The following is a 21,677-nucleotide window of genomic DNA, read 5'->3' on the forward strand; positions in this document are numbered from 1 at the left end:
GCAGCACGTAGAACAAAAACAGAAGATCCAACCCACTTCTGCAGAGGTCATCTGCCTCCCAGACTGTAAAACTAGAGCTCTGGTCAAACCCTCTCTGTGGAAGGTTTTAATACCCTGCCCAATTACATTTAATCTCCAAGCCCCTCCTTCCTCAAACAGGAGGAGGAGGAGGCTGTGGAACACATTCAGGAGACCAAACTTAAGTAACACAGCATGTCCTGACTGCATAGCTACTTATACTACTGAACTAATAAATGTTATGAGTAACACCTGTGCTTTTCCCTATTGTCAATGACTTCCCAACATACTGTTATGTGTCCTGCGCAAATGCACGAGTGTAAGAAGTCATGTACAGTAGCCTGTGCAGTGTCAGCCTTGTATGAGGCTTGCAGAAAGCAGGAATTGGTACTCCAAACACTGCAGAACAGTAACCAAAGGAAAGAAAATGAGGTACCCAAAATATTGTTGCTAGTCAGGGTCATAGCCAGGATTTAGAAATACTGAGGTCATAAATCCATCCACCCCCCCCCCCCCCCTCCTCCACTCCCAGATAATTTTGCTCTGTCTACTTCTGATGAGGAAAAACAACTGTTGTATTTACTCATTTAGCATATATATTTCTTAAATTTTCAAATTTAAGGGCACTTAGTCTAAAGGACATTGGTATCCTGCTTTTAAAACACACTCTGTAACTTTCAGTTGTAAACTGTAGTTTAGATACCCACAATCTCAGACAAGTAGATTCAGGGGACGTGGCCCCGTGTCCTCCATGGTGGCTACGGCCCTGAAATCTTAACAGTTGCGATGTATACTGAGAAGTATTAGCTTTTATTTTGAAAATCCGATGACGCGCGTTAATCTCATTGCTGAGCACGGGACGCTTCGGATTGGATGTGGAAAAAGTAGACTGCGAAATAGCAGCTCACGGGGGGAGGGTCCGTGCACCAGGCGGTAGGCGTGAAAACGCAACATTAGCAGCGGAAAGTTTACTGTGACTCAGTGCAGCGGAAGTGAAGTTCCAGCAAAGTTAGTGTGCGCAACAGGTGTCAGCTTTTTTAGCGTATGGTTGTTGCGTGGCTCCGTCTTTAACGGCTTTGACGTGGTTTGAATAGTGAGGATAAAAGTTTTCCGTCGGTCCGAAGAGTAACAACATGTCAAACCTCCGACCCAGGCTGTGTGTGCTGGAGAAAGGAACCAGCGGCTACGGGTTCCACCTGCACGGGGAGAAGGGCAAGACCGGGCAGTTTATCAGGCTCGTGGAGCCCGACACTCCCGCCTCCGCGGCCGGACTCCTCGCGGGCGACCGCCTGGCGTTCGTGAACGGGGAGAGCGTGGAGGGTGAGAGCCACCAGCAAGTGGTCGCTAGGATACGGGTCACCGCCGGGCCACTCGAGCTTATCGTGGTGGACGCTGACACGGCCGAGCTGCTGCTGAAGCACAACCTGCAGTGCCGGAAAGAATTCGTCACGGACGGGATTCCCGTGCCCGGTGGGGACAGCGACTCAGACCGCGGGGACACACAGAGCAACGGCACCCCGAGGGAGCACACCCCTTTCCCGCGCGAGAACGGGGATGCTTCCTCGGAGAGGTCGGAGAGACTGAGTGTCAGCTCCAGCACCAAGGTACAGTAAAGCACAGCACCTCACTCTACTTAAGTTACTGCACGCTTCACTTAGTCGTACCATTAGATTGTATTCTTGAGCAAACATATTTTAAAAAATACTGTTGCCTCATAATAATGACTAAATGGGTGTCATCCCGGTTTTCTTTGGGCTTTAATAAATCCCCTCTAAACTAAACCCACCCTGGAAACTGTCAGGTCAAGAGGTCAGCTGTTAACTCCCTGTCCTGTGAATAGTAGTGTGGGTGATATGGACAAAGTCCTCTCATCCGATCCTGTGATTTCCTATCAACAAACACAGTGTTCTGATATAGTACACACTTCTGGAAAATCAGTTGAGAAACTTCCAGACGTAGAAGTTTATTTTTGGCCTTTGGATCAGTATGTGTTACGAAACCCCCTCGACTCAAGGTCCAAGTACATCACTTACATTGCGTTCTATCCACAAGTAGTTTCTTAGTTGAGAAACAGTTGACAAAATATTTTTGGCTAATCTAACAAGAATTATTTATACCTGATACAGAATTCAAAAATCATATTGCTGCATCATTTACAACGCCCTAATACACCCAGAGATGTTAAAACGATAGCTACCACGGTATAAGCAGTATGGCAGAATCTCAAATTTATATCATCTCACTGTATATGTTGACATTTTGCCCAACTCTGCCTGTCAGTGGCTAATCATAAACTGCGATGTGAGGTTTACCAGCTCGTTCACAACACATTTAATTCCACATTACCGCATTATCATTGGGTCTCAGACTAACTTGCCATATTCATCAGTCAAAACAGCGGTGGGCCCTGGCTCACATGTCCCCATCTGATCCGAGGCCAGCCCTGCCTCTGAGCTGCAAAGGTTATGTGGAAATAGATCCCCAATTAAGTAGCCACTTCCCGTGCCAGCAAAAAGGCTACAAGCTCAGGCGGAGAGGTGACACAGCACAGTGAAACATGCCAGGCCGCTACTCATTCCTGTTCAACAGAGTCTTTGTCACATCAATGTCTGTCAGTCTCTCTGCTTCTCGTCTTGAATTCCCCGTCAGGTTTGGCTTGTTGGACCAGAGGTTTTGTCACATGCCAGGTAGTCCACATCTTGTTTTTTTGAGCTGTTATTATCATCTGATTGGATTATGAGAGATATGAATGGACACAATGGGATAAAGATGTTTCTTTTATTGCACACGCCAAGAGTGTTTAGACTTTGGTGTTGGATGAAGGTGCGTCGCAATTTCTGGTCTCCTGAACGAGCTTTGTTGACGGTCCTCTCAAAACGAGCTAGATTAACAACAATGCTAATGGTTCGACGCCCTGTCTGGGCCTCTGAGACCTTCCACCACATCAAAATTTTTTGACGTGCATTTCTTTCCTTGGATTACCATAATCCGGCCTCCTTTGAAAGACCAGGCTTTTGTTGTCCGTTGTGAAACAATTTTGAAAGGTTATTCTTTGAAATGGTCGGAAACATGGCAAGCTTTTGTAGGCTATGTAACCGTTTCAACCAGAAGCCCAGCCAGCCTGGGCCCCGATTTAAATGTTGTGTAACAGCAACGTAAAAATAGCCTCATTGTGTTGGCGTTTAGCTCTGAGAATGGGAATCTGAGAATTTTATTTCGGATTTACAAATACAAATGGGATACTTGGCTATTTTAAGACTTGGCCCCCCTCAGTAGGTAAGAGTCAAGGATCAGCTATAAAACAACATGAAGGCACTGGTAGTGATTCTGTGTCTTTCATGGATTACATTGTAAATCCTCATGCTTAAATATCTATTGGTAAATAGTTTGACACCCTTTCTGGGACTTTCCACCACATCGAAATATGAAATACTTAGCTAGCTCCCAGGTAACGTTAGGCTAAGAGCTAGCTAATGCTCATCTCAACCCCCTTCTTTGTGCAGCCTCAAATGTCGGACAAAGTTAGCAGTTGTTGCTTCTCCATTCTTTTCTGTTGACCGCGACATAAAGACTCGTCTTTATATCCAAATTGCAAATGTGCGCTTCCAAACACATCTTCCCTTGCAATATAATTGGCTACTGTTGGATAGATTCAAATTATATCTGTTGTCAAAGTTAAGCTGCAGGTCTTTTTTCGATGTTGTCAAGTCTAAAGTCACCAGATTTAAGTCCACGCCTCTGCCTATACCTGTATGGATCTTCACGTAAGCACATTTTGCCCCTGTTCTGCTGTTTACAAATGGGATGTTTAGGTCTCTGTCTCCTTCCACGTAGGTGGCTCATGCCCTGTCACTAATACTCTGACCTCCAGCAAGTGAATAGGCTGGCTGGCTGGGATGCTAACCTGCAAACCTCCAGCTACATTCCTGCCTGATGGGAAACTTGGCAGAGCCTGCCTGATGGTCTGATACCAGCTTCCTAGTGGGATGCACTTGAGTGGGCTGGCCAACGATGACGTGAAACTAGCCCTGCTGAGCACAATCGTGGTTACGCTTCAAACAATAGTTCCTTTCACATGATTGTCTTTGGTTAGACTTGGTATTGCAGCCCACGGCTCAGTCACTAAACTTTTTTTTTTCACACTAGATTAAGCAAAATGCTCATGGTGATGCTCTTAACAAAGACTAGGACATCTAATTCTTCAGAGATTGCTTTTTTCCTGGCAGATAGAAGCATGAACTGAGTGAGCATGCCATCATATTATGGTAACATCCTGGCCTCCAGCGACTCGGTCCTCCACCGCGGCTGAGGGCCGTCTATCGGTCACCATAGAAATCCCAAGCAGCAGAAAGAGGCTTTGTCCGCAGTGTTTGCATGCAGAGAAAGGCTTCTGGGCCAGGGAGGAAAGGAGAGAGGACTCTCACGCCTCAACAAGGGAGGCCATGCTGACCCTGAAATACCTACACCCTCACTTAACACACACTGTCAATAAGACCGGAGAGAAGTGAGAATACGTGGGTGTGTGTGGGTGTGTGTGTGTGTGTGTGTGTGTGGGTGTGGGCCACAGGATTAAACGGCAATTTGTTCTGCACTTGATGTGAAAATGTCAAACAAATGATCAAGTAAAAGGAATCCGAAATTAATGGGTGTTGAAAGTGTTGAGGCAAGGTTCAATATAACATAAGTTGGTGCCATTTCACTCCCAACAATCCACTGGTTACTCATTAGGAGAGGATACAGAGTCATTATACTGTTTTCAGCCCTTGTGCTGCTGGCTTCCACTCGCCGCTACAGAAGATCTTGAGACTTTGATCCTCGGACTCCGACTAAAGGCCTTGAGGCAGCCCTCATCTTTCCAAGGGAGCATTTCTCCTTCAGTGTTTCGCAACATATTTTATCACCCAGCTCATATAAGCCTGGGGTAGAACAATTAATCTGGTGCTTTATTGAGTCAGGAGTAGTGAACACTATAAATCAGTATTGCTGCCATGTTACTCAATATTTCCACCTGTGCTTAAGTTTATTCCACTGATAGAATGTCTGCAGTTTGTTGCACCCCATGCATATGATATTTTCTCTGTGTATTACTCAACATATCGAAAAGTGTTTTACAGCTTAGTCGACCATATAGCTTGACCAATGCTGGATTTTTAACAGTCGATAAGAGCACCTTAAGGTTGTTTTTTAAAATGATTGTGACCAAGATATATTCTGAGCGGGACATTTGATTAAAGGACAGATGATAAATAAACGTCTGAATGTTAGAGCAGAGACTATCTGAGGGCCACATCCTTTCTAAATGACCTCAAAGCATCTCCAGCGTTTTTTGTACTGCAATTTACTTATCGGTCAGCGTATATGCCCGATACATATATATCTACAGTAGCTAATATCGGCCGGTCAGCTCTAGTCAATAAGAAAGTGAATTGCCTATTTTGACAATTGATTAACAGTCATTATTAAGTAAAAAATGCCAAACATGCTCGTTGAATATCTTTCCATGCTATTGCAGCAACTGCACCTGGTAAATGACCTTTTCCTACCGACTGAGGATTGACCTCTCAGCAGTGATCAGATAATTATCATTATTAGCGTGTGTGTGCGGAAAGTCTGTTAGATGTGCACGTACGATGCAGGCAGGAAGGCAGAGGTCGTCATCTGGTGGAGATGCCGTTTAAATTAACTGACACATGTTCACTGATGACTGGACACCTGATTGTGCAGCCCTTCCTGTTACTCCCCCAGTCAGTACCAGGCTGTTGATAAACTGTGCCTATCTGAAGTTACATTATAGCCTGTACTTAACATGGCATTAACAGCACTGATTGTTTGAAAAGTGAAAAAAAAAAGGTTTTACTGAGACCAAATCTTTATGGCATTGCCTGCCAGAGCAACTTTCCATCACATGTTTCTTGATATGGGCTGCCATCCAAAACAAACTCCATAAAAGTGCCGTTGACGTCATCTGACTTAGATCCTCAATGCCTCCCTGTTTTCCTAGTGACATAGTCTCAATAAACACACACACAGATACTAAAAATGCCTGTGGGCTGTCCTTTTTATTCTTAGCAATAGAGAAAATGTTGCCATCCCATTCATGTTTCAGCATTTTCCACTTGAGGTTAACCAGTGACACGCTCCTTACGCTGAGATGACAGGAGACTTTGAGCCATCACTGCTGTGATCACTTTGTTGCCTTCGGCCTCTGACGGGGCCGTGAAGTTAAGCTTTCCAGTGAAAGCCTGCAGATCCGTCAAGATTTAATCAGTGTTTGTGGCATGACAGGGATTATAATTACATTTGGTACAAGCAATTAGTGTCTTTGAGGTCTCTCCATCTCTCAAACTCTTACTGCGTTGATACTATGTTACATACTGTACGGAATAGGGCTTTGTCCTCGAGCTTTGCACTTCAACTCTGATCAGTCAGCAGTTGCTAAATTGAGAATTCAGCATGACCAAACCGATTTTGAGATGATTATATGCATAGAGACGAGGCGTGGGGAAAGTAGAAATACAAGATGTTCTGAAGTGGACAGTTGATGCAGAAAATGTTTGCCACCAGTCCCTTTCATACACTCTGTTATGGCGTCAAATTAAGTTTTGTGAAGCTAAATTTGAAAAGAATATTATGTAAACCATCCATTTGCAGCTGCTTACCCAGGTCTGGGTGGCAGGAGGCAAAGCAAGGTACCCCAGACGTCCTACGTCTCAACCACACCCACCAGCTCCTCCTTAAGCCGGGCTCAGACTACAGGAGTCGTGGGCCGATTGATCCCAGATTCACCCCTCCTGACAATCAGAGGAGAAATCTGGTCTGGGACCTTGGTCGGTACCAATGTTCAGCCCAGATTATCTGGTAGCGGGGAGGGGTTTACAGATCCAGTCTTAAACCTCCCAAACTGCTCCCAGACTCATCGTTTCATACCACAAGACCACAAGAGCCAATGAGAGGGAGTCTGCAATCTGTGAAGTTATTTGCAATTAACATTAGCAAGATGCTTGCTAACTTAACTTGCCAACATTAGGACTGCAGTACATTACTGGTACAGTACTGGGTGGGTGGCTTTTTCCCCGTTGCACTCCACTGAGCTCAATTTGACACCATACATTCTCCCATGTTTTTCTCTATAGATTTATAGAAGACAGATCTGTAATTCTTATTCTGTTCCTATCACATCTTTGTTGCACTCTTTCTAATACATATATATACATACGTGTATGTTTATATATGAATCTTAAATAGATTTTTCAGTTGCATATTTCATAGCCACACACACACAATACAAACATACAAGTTTCACTCACACGCAGCAGGTTCCTCTGTCAGCTTACGAGCTGTTAGCTGTCGGGGTGGAGCCAACGAGGAAACCACTTCCTGTGCCTGTAGCGAGCTGCTGTAGTGCTGAAGCTACATTGTTTGTTTTTGTCTCAGCCAGTTAATGACAACCATAACGCTAGATGCAGTGGCAGTTCTGTGTATTATGTAATCTCATAACTTCCTCAAGCAATAAACACAAAGCTACATGTTACCACGTTCACCAGTCGGTATATGGCTAATCAGTTTGGACAGATTGGACGTCACACACCAAAATACAACTGGCCGCTTTACTCAACATGATTTATTTACTGCAACAACTACTATCTGCAAGACTATACATGTAATACTGTCATGGAAATGGGTTCTAGTGGTTACAAAAGGCAGAGTAGTGTACCAGCATGCTTTGTTGGGGCTTTTTACTACAGAAAATGAGTCAGAATGAGGCTGGCTGCCTGCCTGTTTTTTATTTGTGTTACACAATGGTAACGTTTTTTTTAATCCTAAAAGTAATTATGTTACCGCAACAAGTGATAGATTAAAGTACTTGGTCATTGAACAGATACGTGTGCTGCCGGACCTCACTCATTTTTCAATTGATTTTGCATTTATTTACTGACAAGATTATTATTTTTGCGTCAAGGTCCACCTACTAGCTTTTTCAGAGCTTTCAGCAACATCTCATGGTCTTCATCAGCAAATGGAACTGGCTCGACCATATGATGTGGTTGAAAGCTCCCAAAAAGCTGGTAAGTGGACCTTGAGTTGGGGTCATTTTGTCCCACAAATAATAATAATAATGACAATAAATCCAATACAAGAACTGAAAAGCAGTGAGGAGTAAATTGGAGGAACTGTTATAAGTCCATTGCACAACATCTGCCGTTGAGGTGTACTGTGGACTGCAGTGCCTGGACTCCTCTCTTTTGAGTAGATTATTTCAAGAGGCTGGCGTGAGAGGGGCTGTAAGGTTCAAGAGTGTCACAAGGCATGCAGCACTCTGACAAACCTGTAAGGGTGGTTCAGTGTAGCTCAGTTCATAGACATGGGATATCTTGATGAATCATGAACATGTTTGGGGCGTAGCTTTTCTTTTCTCTCAGTGGAGTTGTGCCCAGAGATGGTCGTAAAGGTTTCACGTCACACTCTGTTTAGCGTTTCACCCTCAGGTCAAGGTCCTCCCAACAAGTCAACCCCTTATTATGAGATACCGAGTTGGAGCACAGGATCTGATGTTTAACTGCAGCGAGCTGTAAAACCATTAACCTTTGATATTCAACAAGCTGAGGGAATGTTTACAATGGCTGCCTTTTATACCATCACACTGAAACTAGGCTAATCCTGCATTCGCAGTGTGGCTGCTTGTGGCAGATCGCAAACCAGGTGTTATGTTGGTACAAAGTGTCATCCACTGAGCCTGCAGCCAGATCTCTGCAACAGGAATTGTATTTTCTGGTTACTCTGTAGTTGACCTTTGACCTCAGGTGCTCTGCAGATCTACAGATAAATATTTAACTTGAAATGCTAACGTTAAATGTATTTCTTTTAATTTTCTACAAAATTAAAATGAGCTTATGTTTAAGGTGTACGAGGACGAGAAGAAAAAAAAAAGGTTGCAGGCATTTTAATGGGACTTAAAGTGAGCCTGTTGTTGATGTGGGTAGAGAGAGCGCAGCCCGCAGGCCTGACTGCACTGACAGGCGCTTTCTCGTCCTGTTGTCATGTATACCAGGGATGAAAGAGACCGATCACACGTGTGTCACGTCGGGAACACGCCGCAATACCACAGTGAATCAGACAGAGACTGATATAATAAATCTATCCACAAGCAGCCAAAACCTGTCCGTTAAGCTTAGCCCGGAAGTGTTGAGTGTGATTGTAGTTTTTATAATGGGCTCCGACTCAGTCCTGTCAGACTGTGTTGAGGGCTGAGACGTATCAGCATTCCTTTGAGCTCTACAGTGTCAAACTGTTGTCACACACACATATATGACAACACATTGCATACCAAGTGGCATACCCCTCAGATTGGTATTTGCAGATGAATTCTGCGCTGCTCCCAACTTTCACTGCAGGGATCATTAGGGTATCATATTATTATTATTATTGCTGGCCAGTCACATGTCATACATACTGTGTAGATACTTCAGATGAGCTTGTAGGAGTGTGTGGGGTCTCTTTAGCAACAAACATTGTAAATTGTATCAATGCCAGCATGTTAAAAAGACTCTTTGCCGGACTTTACCCAGTGGCGTCATTATCGTACAGCACTTACTGTCGCTGCACTGTCTTGCTGTGCGCGGCTCTGCTGATACTGTGGTTTTCCTGTGCATGCTTTGAAAGAGACGGGGGGGGGGGGGTAAGAAAGTAGCACTCAAATTTCACTTGAAATGCACGCATTATGATCGTGGTAGAGAGATTTATGTAGATGGTAACAAAGGAGACGTCTGTGTCTTGCGTGTCTCTGCCACACATACATACTCCCAGGGTCGTCTTCTCATTTCATATAGATTCACTGGTATTTGCAGAGAGAGATAACCAAAGGGCGATCTATCTCTGGTCACCCGTGCCACAGGCAGATCCTCTCCTCCCCTACGGCGCAGTAAATGGATTACATGGAACCTGTTCACCTTACACGACGGGTTGAAACGCCCGTCAGTAGCCATGCTGGATCTGTGAGATGGTCCGCTTTAAGCAAAGTGTTTTGTCCGATCCTCTAATGTCTGAACGTCCCTTTTCTGTTAGATGTTAGTGTTGTTACGAGAGCTTGAAATGTCCGTACCTGTTTAGTCAACGGTGGTCAGTGACGACAAACACCAATAAACCCAAGCAGTGCTGCGCTCTTTCCGGAGATTCTTCTTTAAATTCAAACTTAAATTCATGTGCATTGGGGAAACAGGCGTTTACATTGGTAAAAACATGTACACAATGAGAAGAATTGTGATTTTGCTGTTAGGAAAAAAAAAAAAAATATATATATACAGATAAGTAAATAATAACTTAAAAGAAAATGGAAAAGAACATTTAAAAAACACTTTCTCTGGGCCGAGGTGACTTACTTTTCTTTTTTTCTCAGTTAAATTTTTATTGTCTTTTTACCTATATATACAAACACAACAACAACAACAACAACAACAAAACAAACAAACAGTGAAACATGTTGTAAAGGGGGGGTTACAGTTCATACATAGTTTGCTGGTATTTTCTTATTAAATCATTGTACAATTTACATTATTATCAATAAAATTATACAGTGCCAATGTCCCTATTTGTAAACCTTAATCCATTTTTCCCATTTTCTGTTAAACACATCTTCTTTCACTCTGAGAGAACAGGTCATTCTTCAACAGGAACACTTCTTGGGGATTGTATATCCTAATACCTCACCCAATACTGACTTCAGTCTTTCCCAGAATTGGCACGTTTGTTGTGTTTGAATTCGTTTGCTTGTTATGTTAGGTGTGATAAAAAAACATATACAATTTTTTCCAATTGAATTCTCTCCACTTAAGTGAATTTGTAGATGTCTGTAGCGTGACACACATATGGTACCACTCTTCTTCTGAAATCATGACATTCAACTCCTTTTCCCACCTAAATTTTACATAGAAAGTGGTTTTAGCCTGACACTCCATTAAGCTACAATAAAGTTTGGAAATAATCCTTGGTGTATTTCGATGATATGCATTGACCATCACTTCAAAAGAAAGTGCTTTTTGTGTGTTTGCTTCATATTTGTGTGTATGATTGGCCGGCTACTAGTGTTTGAACTCACACACAGATAAGCTAACGGAAGGGACTTTCGGTCGCTGAGTTTATCCTTAAAGCTGCATTAATTTGGTATTTTTGGCCACTTGGTGGCAGCGGATGAACACAACAACAACAAGAATATACAGTTTTTTGTTTGGAGTCGTGCTTGGGGCCACCCGATGAATGCACTGCAAGTCTAATATCTAATGACTGTTCCGTGTTCACCGGCTAGTCGCTAACTGTGTGTGTGGTTTGGTGCTGAGCAGGTCGTGTACAGTGGGTTTTTACTGCTGTGAACGAGGTCGATGAGAACGGCGAGACCCTGTAGAGCTGAGGGGAACTGCAGAGTCAGGTGATGGCTGTTTGTGGGTTTATCAGTAGAAGTGAGACCTTTCACATACATACAATATTGGTTAGCGAAGCTTTAAGAGGGCATTTCTTCCCAGGCTTGGTGCCATTTTAGGGTGGAACCTATGTTGCCTGACAGGAGGCTCTGCCTTAAAGGTTGTGATAAGGGAACAGAGGTCTTCTCGCAGTAAATGCCACAGATTACATGAAAGATTGCAACATGATTTGCTGCAGCCAGGATGGACAGTGATGCGTATCTGTAGATGTATTTTTAGGTATGTATACATAAACCCCCTGGCCCAGAAGGAGGTATATAACTCTGCCTGCAAGATGAGAAAATTGTAGTGTACAGCATTCCAGTAGCGTACTTTGCACCCAACCTGTTATATCATCCTTATCATCATCATCATTAACAGCCACTGGTTATGTGGGCTTTGTCATAAACGTGCGATTCCGTCCAAAGGTTCAACCTGACCGTCGCCTCACCTCAAATCCTCCCAAGATCCCATTGACTCGCTCAGAAACCTTCAGCAATCATCAACCAACCCGACTTCATATAAACCCCCCGGATCGATGCGTAATCCACTTTGCAAAGCGGCTGAGGGGGGCGCGCCTGCACCGAGCGAATGCTGAGGTTGCAGCAGTTGATCTTGAATGGTCACATGGCAGCGGCTGGCTTGCAGATAGCTGCTGATAGCCGAGGAGGTTGCACAGATAGCTGCGGTTTTATCAAGTGATGGAAGTGCAACTGGCGGTGGAGGAACTTTTCTTTTTTTTTTTTAATATATAAAAACGGCGCCTCAGATGTTCACTACTGTTGCCGCTTCATTCACACATTAGCTGTAAAAGGGCTGGGAGGCTTGGCTGTGGAAGCCATGCGCCAGCAAGAAAAGACATTTTAATTTTTAAATGAAGGTTGCAAGAGAGTAAATCGAAATTTTAACTTTTAACCCTTTGAAAATGGACATGTTTAAATGGATCTAAAATAAAAACAATAATGGCTAGAACATTCATTCATTTGCGTCAGAAAGCTATCATTTTACGCTACGTTACATAAGGTGAATAACGCGGCGGGTCGTTGTTTGCACAATCCTGTTCAAATCGATCTAAAACTAAAACCATAACGGCTAGAGCGCGCATTCTTTTTGCGGCAGACAGCTAATGCTTCTGTCTTGAGCGTTTATCACATTTTGCGCTCATGATGACGCCATTTTTACGTTACGTGCGGCGCAAAACGTGACGCCAGAGGAGGGAAGCAGAGAAGAAGGTTGATAGGAAAGTCGGAGAGATATTGGGAAACTTAGAATTGCACATAGTTCAAATAACTTATGGAGTGTTAATATTCTGTTGATGTTTCTACATTTAGAAATCTTTTGCATCAGTATGTTCTGTGTGTTTATTTTGCAAAATTTGACGAAAAAACACAGAACCGATTTTAGTATTTTCTCTATTTATGACACAATTTCAATACCTTTTATTATGGTACATTGACTTGCACTTCTTGTAGCTTAGGTTGCACAGATTCTAGGGACATGAAGCATTTGAAGATATTCCAAAGAAATTACATCACAATAAGCTAAAATTCCAATGTCTGCACTGGCGGACCATTTCTATTGCAGAGTTTAAAGTCAAAATGAGTTAGTTTAGCAGTATCTCTGAATTTTGACATGCATAAAATTGGCTTCCACATTGTCTGCCGCACATCCCCAGACTGGACAATATGTCAAATGTTCACAGTTAGATTAAGGAGAGAATTGTAAAACTGATCTTGATTGTCTGCAACAAAAGTTTTGTAACATGACAACACCTTTTTTTTTTCTTTTTATGGCGCTGACCCCATTCGACAATCGTTTAATAAAGAAGTCGCTCGCAGCGTCAGTTCAACAGCGCTCTAACTGCACGTGTGATCTCCACGTAGATCGTGTCATAACAAAAGATTCATTCAATGTATTACATCATGTACCACACGTACAGTATGTAAATAGGGAAGTTATGTGACGTACGTATTGGTGCGGAATCTCAGATTGACGCAAGCCACATCTGGAAAGCAGCCTGCATTGGAGAAATCGAAGGCAGATTAATTGCACCACGTTGTGTTTACATTGCGCGGGTTGAAAGCAGCCATTAAGTAGCGTATGTCCCGTCCCTTCTTCCAATCAAACATGGTCCCGAGGTTCTTGAGCTGTCTCCCTGCTGTGTAGTCGTTGTTGTGATTTGATTAACTTACCATCGCTTCATCTGTAATATCTCTTCATTGTAATTTACGTATACTATTGACTCAATGAGTTAAAATTCTGTCTCATAATTATGACTCAAAAAGTCACAATGTCTGTTTTTCTTTTTCTTTTTCCGGGCGGAGAGGGGCATTTCAGGGACTCTGGAAGTGATGAGTATTCCCAGGAAATACACAGAGCCGTGCTCACTAGAGGCTCTTCAGAAAGTCTGAATGGCATTAATCAGCTACACAAATGAAGTCGGAGCCCAGATGACACTGTGTATTATTGCTATTTAACACAGAGAGGCAGTAAAATATTACTGAGCACTCCTTTTTTTAATGAGCTGTTGATTGTCTCGTGTGTGTGTGTGTGTGTGTGTGTGTGTGTGTGTGTGTGTGTGTGTGTGTGTGTGTGTGTGTGTGTGTGTGTGTGTGTGTGTGTGTGTGTGTGTGTGTGTGTGTGTGTGTGTGTGTGCGCGCGCGTGTGTGTGTGCAGGAGGAGAGAGGCGGGCTGCGGCCTCGTCTCTGCCACCTGAAGAAGGGGGCCAGCGGCTACGGCTTCAACCTGCACAGTGAGAAGTCCAAACCAGGCCAGTTCATCAGAGCTGTGGATGAAGACTCCCCAGCACAGAGAGCCGGCCTCAGACCGCAGGACAAGATCGTCCAGGTACGCAGACACGTGTACACACACGCACGCACACACACACACACACACACACACACACACACACACACACAGTCGGTCAGACTTTTTCACATTGTTCCTGATTGGTGAGATTTTTTTCCTGATACTGTGTGTGTGTGTGTGTGTGTGTGTGTGTGTGTTTTATTTTGTTTGGATCTGAATCAGCTGTAATCCTATTACATTAGTGGGCAAACAGGAAGCTGAAATCCTGAGAGGTATTAGGTTGTTATTATTAAATGGAGAGTGTATGAAGCTGTAATATGCATATGTTTTTGCGTGTGTGTTCATCTACATGCTCGTGTGTGTGTGTGTTTTTTTATGGTGTGTGTCTGAAGCAGAAATCAGAATTTTCTCCCTCACTGTGTGTGAGACAACAACATGGCAGGGTCCGAGTTAATCCACTTACTGTGTCTGCTCAAACAGTCTGCAGGGCCTCTCACGTGCAGGAGAGAAGGGGGGAGGGGGGGATGGGTGCAAGGATGGTGTAAACGAAGTAACACCACAACTGTGCATGCTGTATTAACATCGAGAGAGAAGCTCTAAACAGGTCGTGGTGGAGGTGTAAGAGGTGGATTTCGGGAAACCAAACGCTCAGAATGTAATGAATGTTCTGTGGAGGTCGGGTCACTAGAGAAGAATATAGCGGAGCGTTCTGTACCACCGGTCCAATGTTCGCAGCCAGCGTGGGAGTCGGGGAGGCCGAGAGATTCCTGACGGCATTCCCACCGCGGATCTTCCTCCCACAGGAATTCCTCAGCGACGTCTCTCCCTGGATGCTTGATTAGTTCCAACTCGGGGAGTATGCTTGTATACCCCGCCCTGTAATAAAACGGCGCTGCCAAACATTTTCACATCACCGATACCGTTACTCATCTGTCAGGTTTCGTTCCATTCATTACTTCTTCTTCTACTTCTCTACAGTTTATGTCCAACATTCTTATCATCCTTTGGCTCAATAAGATCCAAGTGATTGGAGTATTTCCATCTGTTGCACCCTCCAAATATTCCAACAATGTAACAAACAAGCAGAGCCCCAAACCCACAAAGCAATGCGTCACATTTTTATAGATGTTAAAATGACCATTGTAGACCCGTCAGTGATGACGCAAAATGACGATGATTAGGAAGTGTCCAAAATCTCAATTTACTGCTCACTATTGACTAAACTACAGAGTGTGTTATATTAGCAGTCGTGAGCTAGTTGCTAGTTGCTTCCCTCAACACTTAGCTGACTAGGTAGGTAGCACGTTCCCTTTATTTAACAAGCTAAATAGACCCTTTTAGTGCAGATGTCATGATTACAAGGCAAAACAAAGGAAAAACGAATCACTTCAGAGTAGCAGGCTACATAACCTCCTGAAAGTATCCTCTTGCTGTGTTGTTGGGTGCCAGAACCGAAGGAGTAATGGCTCCAAATTTAAATATTTATCACATACGAGCTGCCACTGCCAGTCAAAAAAAAAAAACACCCCAAAAAACAAAGACAACTATGGTTAAGCGCAATAAGACGAAATGAGGCGATCGTGTTTGTAGCTCACAGTTCATATCACGTAAGGTTAAATAACGCGTTGTCTGTTGCAGGTATGGATAACGGTATAAAGGTGTGTCCACCTAATCAGAAATTGGGGAACTCTGAGGAATAGGTGATTTCTCTCGTTACGCTAACTCTTCTAGCGCGTTAGCTAACTCACTGAGTGAGTGTGTTCGGGTTGGCCAATCTGGCCCCATTGGTCAATGTTAATGTTAACCAAGCGAGTGACCGTACATATTCAGAGAAACTCCTATTTTCTTCAGCCATTGTTAAGAAAAAAAACAAGCCAACAAAACCTGCTAGCTAGCGTTAGCTCCGCCCTCAAAAATAGTCATAATGTTTACGAACAGAAATGGGGTCTATAAAGAGAGTTAGAGAGCTAGTCTTAGCATTCATAATTACTTTGGTATGGTTGTCGTTCTTCGCTAACAGGAGCTAACTGGCTAAATTTGGTAGCAGTTATTAAGCTTGCCAAGAGAGGTTGGGGGACGTAGTCCTTTTTTCATTTTCACTCGTCATAGCAGGTGGAGCACAGGTGTTACTAACAACATCATTCAGGTGTCCCAGCTAGCCATGAACAATACCCCGGAAACTGAAGCAGCTAAATGGAATTTGGCCATTATTCATGTTATCATTTACACCTGTGCTTCTTCTACTGTCACATGTCAAAATGTCTTCTGTGGCATAAAAGTGTGATTTGGAAACACGCCATGATATTATACAGACGTTTGAAAAGGAGCGTTATGAAATAAAACTGTATGTAATGAAATGTTATTAAAGTTTAATAAATATCTTTTTTAGCTATTTTCATAATGGTGGTTAAAGGACCGTACCACTGCTTTTGCATGTGTCATGTCCCACAAATGAAATGAAAACGACGTAGCAGACTGTTGAAACTTATCCAATGAATCAATCCGCCCTTAAACTGCAATACAACGTGACAATAACGAATCTCCCCCCCCCCCCCCGTCCTCTCTCAGGTCAATGGAGTGTCGGTGATTGGCATGCAGCACTCGGATGTGGTGGCAGCCATCAAAGCAGGAGGAGACGAGACCACGCTGCTGGTGGTCGACGCCGAGACCGAAGAATTCTTCAAGCAGTGCGACGTCCTGCCCGCCGAGGAGCACGTCACTGGTGCGACACACACACACACACCAATCGCGTTTGGCTTCGTAAAAGTCGGCTGCTTTAGTGTCTGGAACGTGGCAGAATCAGCAAAATCGCATGTCATTGCATTCCATTACGGTGTTAAAAAGGTCGTTTATTGTATGTCTTCTTTTCGCCCTGCAGGACGTCTTCCTGAGCCAGCGTCGGAGAGAGCATCAGGGGAGGAGGAGGTGAGGACCACTGCACACGCACACACACGCTTACAGATAGTGGCCTGGAAAAGCCCCACTGATCCTCTCTGGACATTCCTGGTAGCAGATTAGGAGCTCTGGACAGTGTTGTGTGAAGCACTCTGGCTGTCTTCATGCGTCTCCCGTCAGGACTGCACTGTAAAACTCTAAACACACAAGCACACACATACAGACCTGCGTCTGACCAGTAACTACTCATATTTTGATGCTGGTCCCAGTCTGTAACTGTTGTGCAAAATCGGTGGAATGCCCCTTTAATCAGCAAGCCAGTGAGTTGGTGTGTTATTCCACAGCCACAGCAGGGCGAGTTTATCAAAAGTAAACACATCCTCTCCACACACACACACACACACACACACACACACACACACTCTCACAACATGGGAAAAGTGGATTGGCCCCTCTGGTGACATAGCGACTGACCCTTCACCATGGCAACAAGAGCTCACCAGTGTGTCTTTCCCCTTCCTCTCTGTCTCTGTCTCTCTCTCTCTCTCTCTCTCTCTTTCTTCGGTGTCCCGGAGGATCATGGGATTGAAGTGGCTTTAACTCTCGTGGGGCGAGTCGGGGATTATGCTAATGAGCGGACTAACGAGCGCCGTTCACACACTCGCACATGCAGGCAGATTATACTCTGCTGCAGCAAGAACAAGCACTCATTCACCAGCAATTACATAACTCACGACGACCTCTGACCTGTATACGTGTGTGTGTGTGTGTGTGTGTGTGTGTGTGTGTGTGTGTGTGTGTGTGTGTGTGTGTGTGTGTGTGTGTGTGTGTGTGTGTGTGTGTGTGTGTGTGTGTGTGTGTGTGTTATCAGTTGACCATATAAACGGCTGAGTCGGCTTCACCATCAGTTACAGAAGCTGAGAAACATTCCGCAGCTGACTGAAATGAGTTGATTTGAGCTAATAGGCTCCATTGGACAACTTCTACTGCCACTGTCAGTTTGTACACTGACCTATTATATACACACAACATAGCAACAGACCGACCACTTGCATAAAACACTCCCAGACTCATAGAGCGTCCATTACGAGAGGAGAGTCTGAATGAAAGTCCTCCTCCAGCAGGGAGGAAACGTCGCCGCAGGGCTCCTGTGTTTTGCAGCATTTGTCCCAAAGCCACTTCCAGAGGCCCGGGTTTATTTTTAGGAGAGCACCTGCTTACGAGTTGGATGCCAATTTTCATCCACACATGAAGCGACGTCGCCGTAGATCAGGGAGATCAGGTGCACTTGGAGACCGTGGACAATATTTCAACCAGTTTGTCCGTCCTGCGCACAAAGATTAGTGCTGACGCCGAGCCTCCGCTTTTTTAATAAGTGAGTGGTGGGAATGTGATTCAAGCGGCTCAGCACGGGGCTCTGCTGCCCCCTGCTGGACAACACCGAAACAACCGTCCACGTTACAGAACGTTTCCAGCCCCTGCAGACCGTTTCAGTTGTATAAGTCCAGGTTTTGAGATATCCGTCTCTGAGGTGTCTGCATCCACGAGGTGAATATCGTTTTGTTTGTGGCGCTCAGTGCCAAGATGATTCTAGTTAAAGCAAGCAAAAAAAAAAACCAACACTGATGCACTCAATTTTCAAGTTTATCAACTGCTGTTTTTAAGTACCCAATGGAATCCCAGGGTCCATCAAATCCAGTTACCCAAAGTCTTGGAGGACCGACAGAGAGACCCTTTTTTTCATTGTCAGCAAGGCCAAGGAGTCTTTCAGTGTTGAAACTGTTTGCTTTGTTTGGCAGGGAGCAGCGGAGGCGAAGCCCAAAGCGCCCGTGAGCTCGGCCTCCTCCAGTGCCTCCTCCAGCGCCTCCTCCAGCGCCTCCCTGCCGGCAGCGACCACCAGCACCCCCCCTCCAGAGGTACTGCAACCGCATGTTTACTTCATGCAAACACTTTAGCGCCTTTTTTTGTTTGTATTGATAAAACTCCGAGATGCGCTGAGCACATGCACACATTTATACACTCGTCGATCAATAGGTCTCTTTGTCCCACCCCCTGACTGTTGTTCCTCTGGCCCAATAATGATGCAGAGGGCACAGGCATGGCAGCTTTATTTCGATTATATGTAATACCCCTTTCATTTGGTGGTCAGTGGTTGTTCATTGACCCCAACCATAGCTGCCCAGGCTTATGGCATCAAGCTTACGGCCATAGACAGAAAGGTGCTCACCCAATAATGTGTGCCGGAGCACCGTCACATGTCTGGTCAAAATCAGGATATGATTGGACACGGGGGGGGGGGGGGTCAACCCTTTGACCGAGCGTTGAGGCCACAAGGTCTGAGACTTGAGAATAAAGTTGAACTATTTCAAGACAAAAAGTCACAATTTCGTCACTTGAGGAAATGTTTTGGCGTATTCCCTCGACAAATTACTTGAACTATCAATTGATGGTAGTTGGCCAAATATTTTCCTGTAGATCGACGAATCAATTAATAGACTATCGGCTCATAATTTCAATCAAGAGAGTGTTGTAAACAGTGTATAAGTCCTTTTTCTCGCCGGAGACAATCTGACATGTAATTCAGGTGTTTGGGCAAGGTTAATGTACAATCTGTGGGGTCAATTGGGGTCAGCTTGCCCAAGCCGCGTCCCCAATTGGGACGGGAGAGTTAAGGCAAGTCTCCAGGAAATTAATGTAAGTCTATGTAATGGCCCCAAAGGTGACCCAAGTAAACATGGTGTGTGTGTGTGTGTGTGTGTGTGTCCAGGTTGAGAGGGCCCCGGAGCCGTCCCCGGCTGTCGACAGCCTGGGTCTGGGCCTGTCGCTGGCCCAGGCCAAAGAAAGAGCCCGTCAGAAAAGAGCCGCCAAGAAAGCCCCGTCCATGGACTGGAGCAAGAGGAACGAACTGTTCAGCAACTTGTAAATGACACCATCATCATCATCATCATCATCAGGTCCGTCTCCTTCAGACTCGTCCTGCCCTGTGTCCGGTCTCTGGATTTTGTTTTTATGTATGAAAGACATGTTCACATTTAGAACATTCTCAAACTCCCACATTGAACAGTATTACGTGATGATTTTATTCGTTTTTAATTTAGTTATTACTTTCATGTTCAAACAATGGTTGAAAATGTGAACGTCACACACAGGAATGAATGTTAATATATTACGAAGAATGTTTTAAAAGAGGAAAAAGTAGTAAATGTACAGTTTCTCGCATGAAAAGGACCGTGTAAGGAATAACGGGGGGGGGGATAACCTGTCGGCAGATTTTTGAGTCAAAAGTTTAAATCTACAGTTCAAATGAATTTGATGTGTGCAATCAGTAACAAGAATGAAAGAATGGATAGACATTTTCTCTCGTCAGTATCTGTGACTGAACAATGCTGAATAACTCTCCTGAGCCCTCATTGCCAACAGAACCGTTCCATGACAATCTGTTTTTCCTGTCGGAACACCGTCAGTATGTTCAAAACTCAAGGTGGTTGAAGGGACTGTGTAGTTTTTTGTTTGTTTGTTTGTTTAAATGACGAACGCTCTCGTAGCCCTACTGGAAAACAATTCTCCACTGTCTGTCCAGTCGTCTTTCCCTCCAGGGTTTCTGCCATGATATGTGATTCAAGGAAATTACAGATTTTTATTTTATTTTTTTCCCAACGTTGCTCTTGATAGATTTGTACATACATGAATAAATGATTTAAGAGGGGAGAAAAAAAAAAGAAGTATTTTGACTGGAGTGAAAACGAAGCTTCTCAGTAAGTCGTGTTGATTCTGCTGAAATTTTAAAAGCTGCGCCTGTCGGTCTGAGTATCGACGACACTTTTTATCACGTGAAAGTGTAAAGTATGCAGGTGTGCTTGTGTTGGCTCTGTGCTGTAGAATGTATTGAGCATTGACAAATATAACATTTGGATCAAACGGAATGGAGTCTCTTTTGTAATCTCGTACGTTCTTCACCGTAAAGCTGCACTTATCCATATTTTTATGTTTAGTGACTGTGTAATGTGACAGCGGACACAGTTAGCAACTAGCTGGAGAACATAGTGGAGCATTTAGCAGCTAAAGAGTCCTAAATATAGATATTTACAGTTATTATAGATGCAGACATTTTTCCAGAACGGAGCTAAAAGGAGAGCGAAGGCCAGAAACGTGACCCCAGTTGAATGCTAACGTTGCTTTGTGTCTGCTGGATGGGAAAATTAGCCAGTTCGCTAACACATATCATCACGCTGACGTTAATATGGGAATGTTGTGTTTTACAGCTTGTTCCGCTCCCCACATATGCCACAAAACTAATTTATCAATAGTCCTTTAACTTAGAGGTCCACTTACTAAGACCCTGAGATGTGGTTGACAGGTCCGGGAAAAAGATGCTAAATTTACCTTAAGTTAAGATTTTAAAAGTCTGGTCAACCTTTACAACCGCGTCATCTTTCCAGTGTCTTGAAGGTGTGTTTGGGGGGAAAAAAACCCTGCAGGTTTACCTGTCTTTATTTGTGGACATTT

The 21,677-nt window shown here is 44.1% G+C and overlaps 1 protein-coding gene across 2 annotated transcripts; it reads left to right on the forward strand.

Annotated features, from left to right (window-relative positions):
• Positions 1–1,031: 1,031 nt before the first annotated feature.
• Positions 1,032–20,303, forward strand: LOC139307148 (Na(+)/H(+) exchange regulatory cofactor NHE-RF1-like). Of its 2 annotated transcripts, XM_070931032.1 has the most exons (7): positions 1,032–1,622; positions 14,151–14,315; positions 16,845–16,998; positions 17,155–17,201; positions 18,396–18,401; positions 18,971–19,087; positions 19,939–20,303. In XM_070931032.1, exons 1-7 carry the CDS (start codon positions 1,152–1,154, stop codon positions 20,092–20,094), a joined length of 1,116 nt encoding a protein of 371 aa, XP_070787133.1. In that variant the 5' UTR covers positions 1,032–1,151; the 3' UTR covers positions 20,095–20,303. The 2 variants fall into 2 exon arrangements, with proteins under 2 accessions (XP_070787133.1, XP_070787132.1); XM_070931031.1 differs by lacking the exon at positions 18,396–18,401 and having other exon boundaries at positions 14,145–14,315.
• Positions 20,304–21,677: the final 1,374 nt, after the last annotated feature.

Source organism: Enoplosus armatus (genome assembly GCF_043641665.1).
Source record: "Enoplosus armatus isolate fEnoArm2 chromosome 20 unlocalized genomic scaffold, fEnoArm2.hap1 SUPER_20_unloc_1, whole genome shotgun sequence".
NCBI classification, from domain to species: Eukaryota; Metazoa; Chordata; class Actinopteri; order Centrarchiformes; family Enoplosidae; genus Enoplosus; species Enoplosus armatus.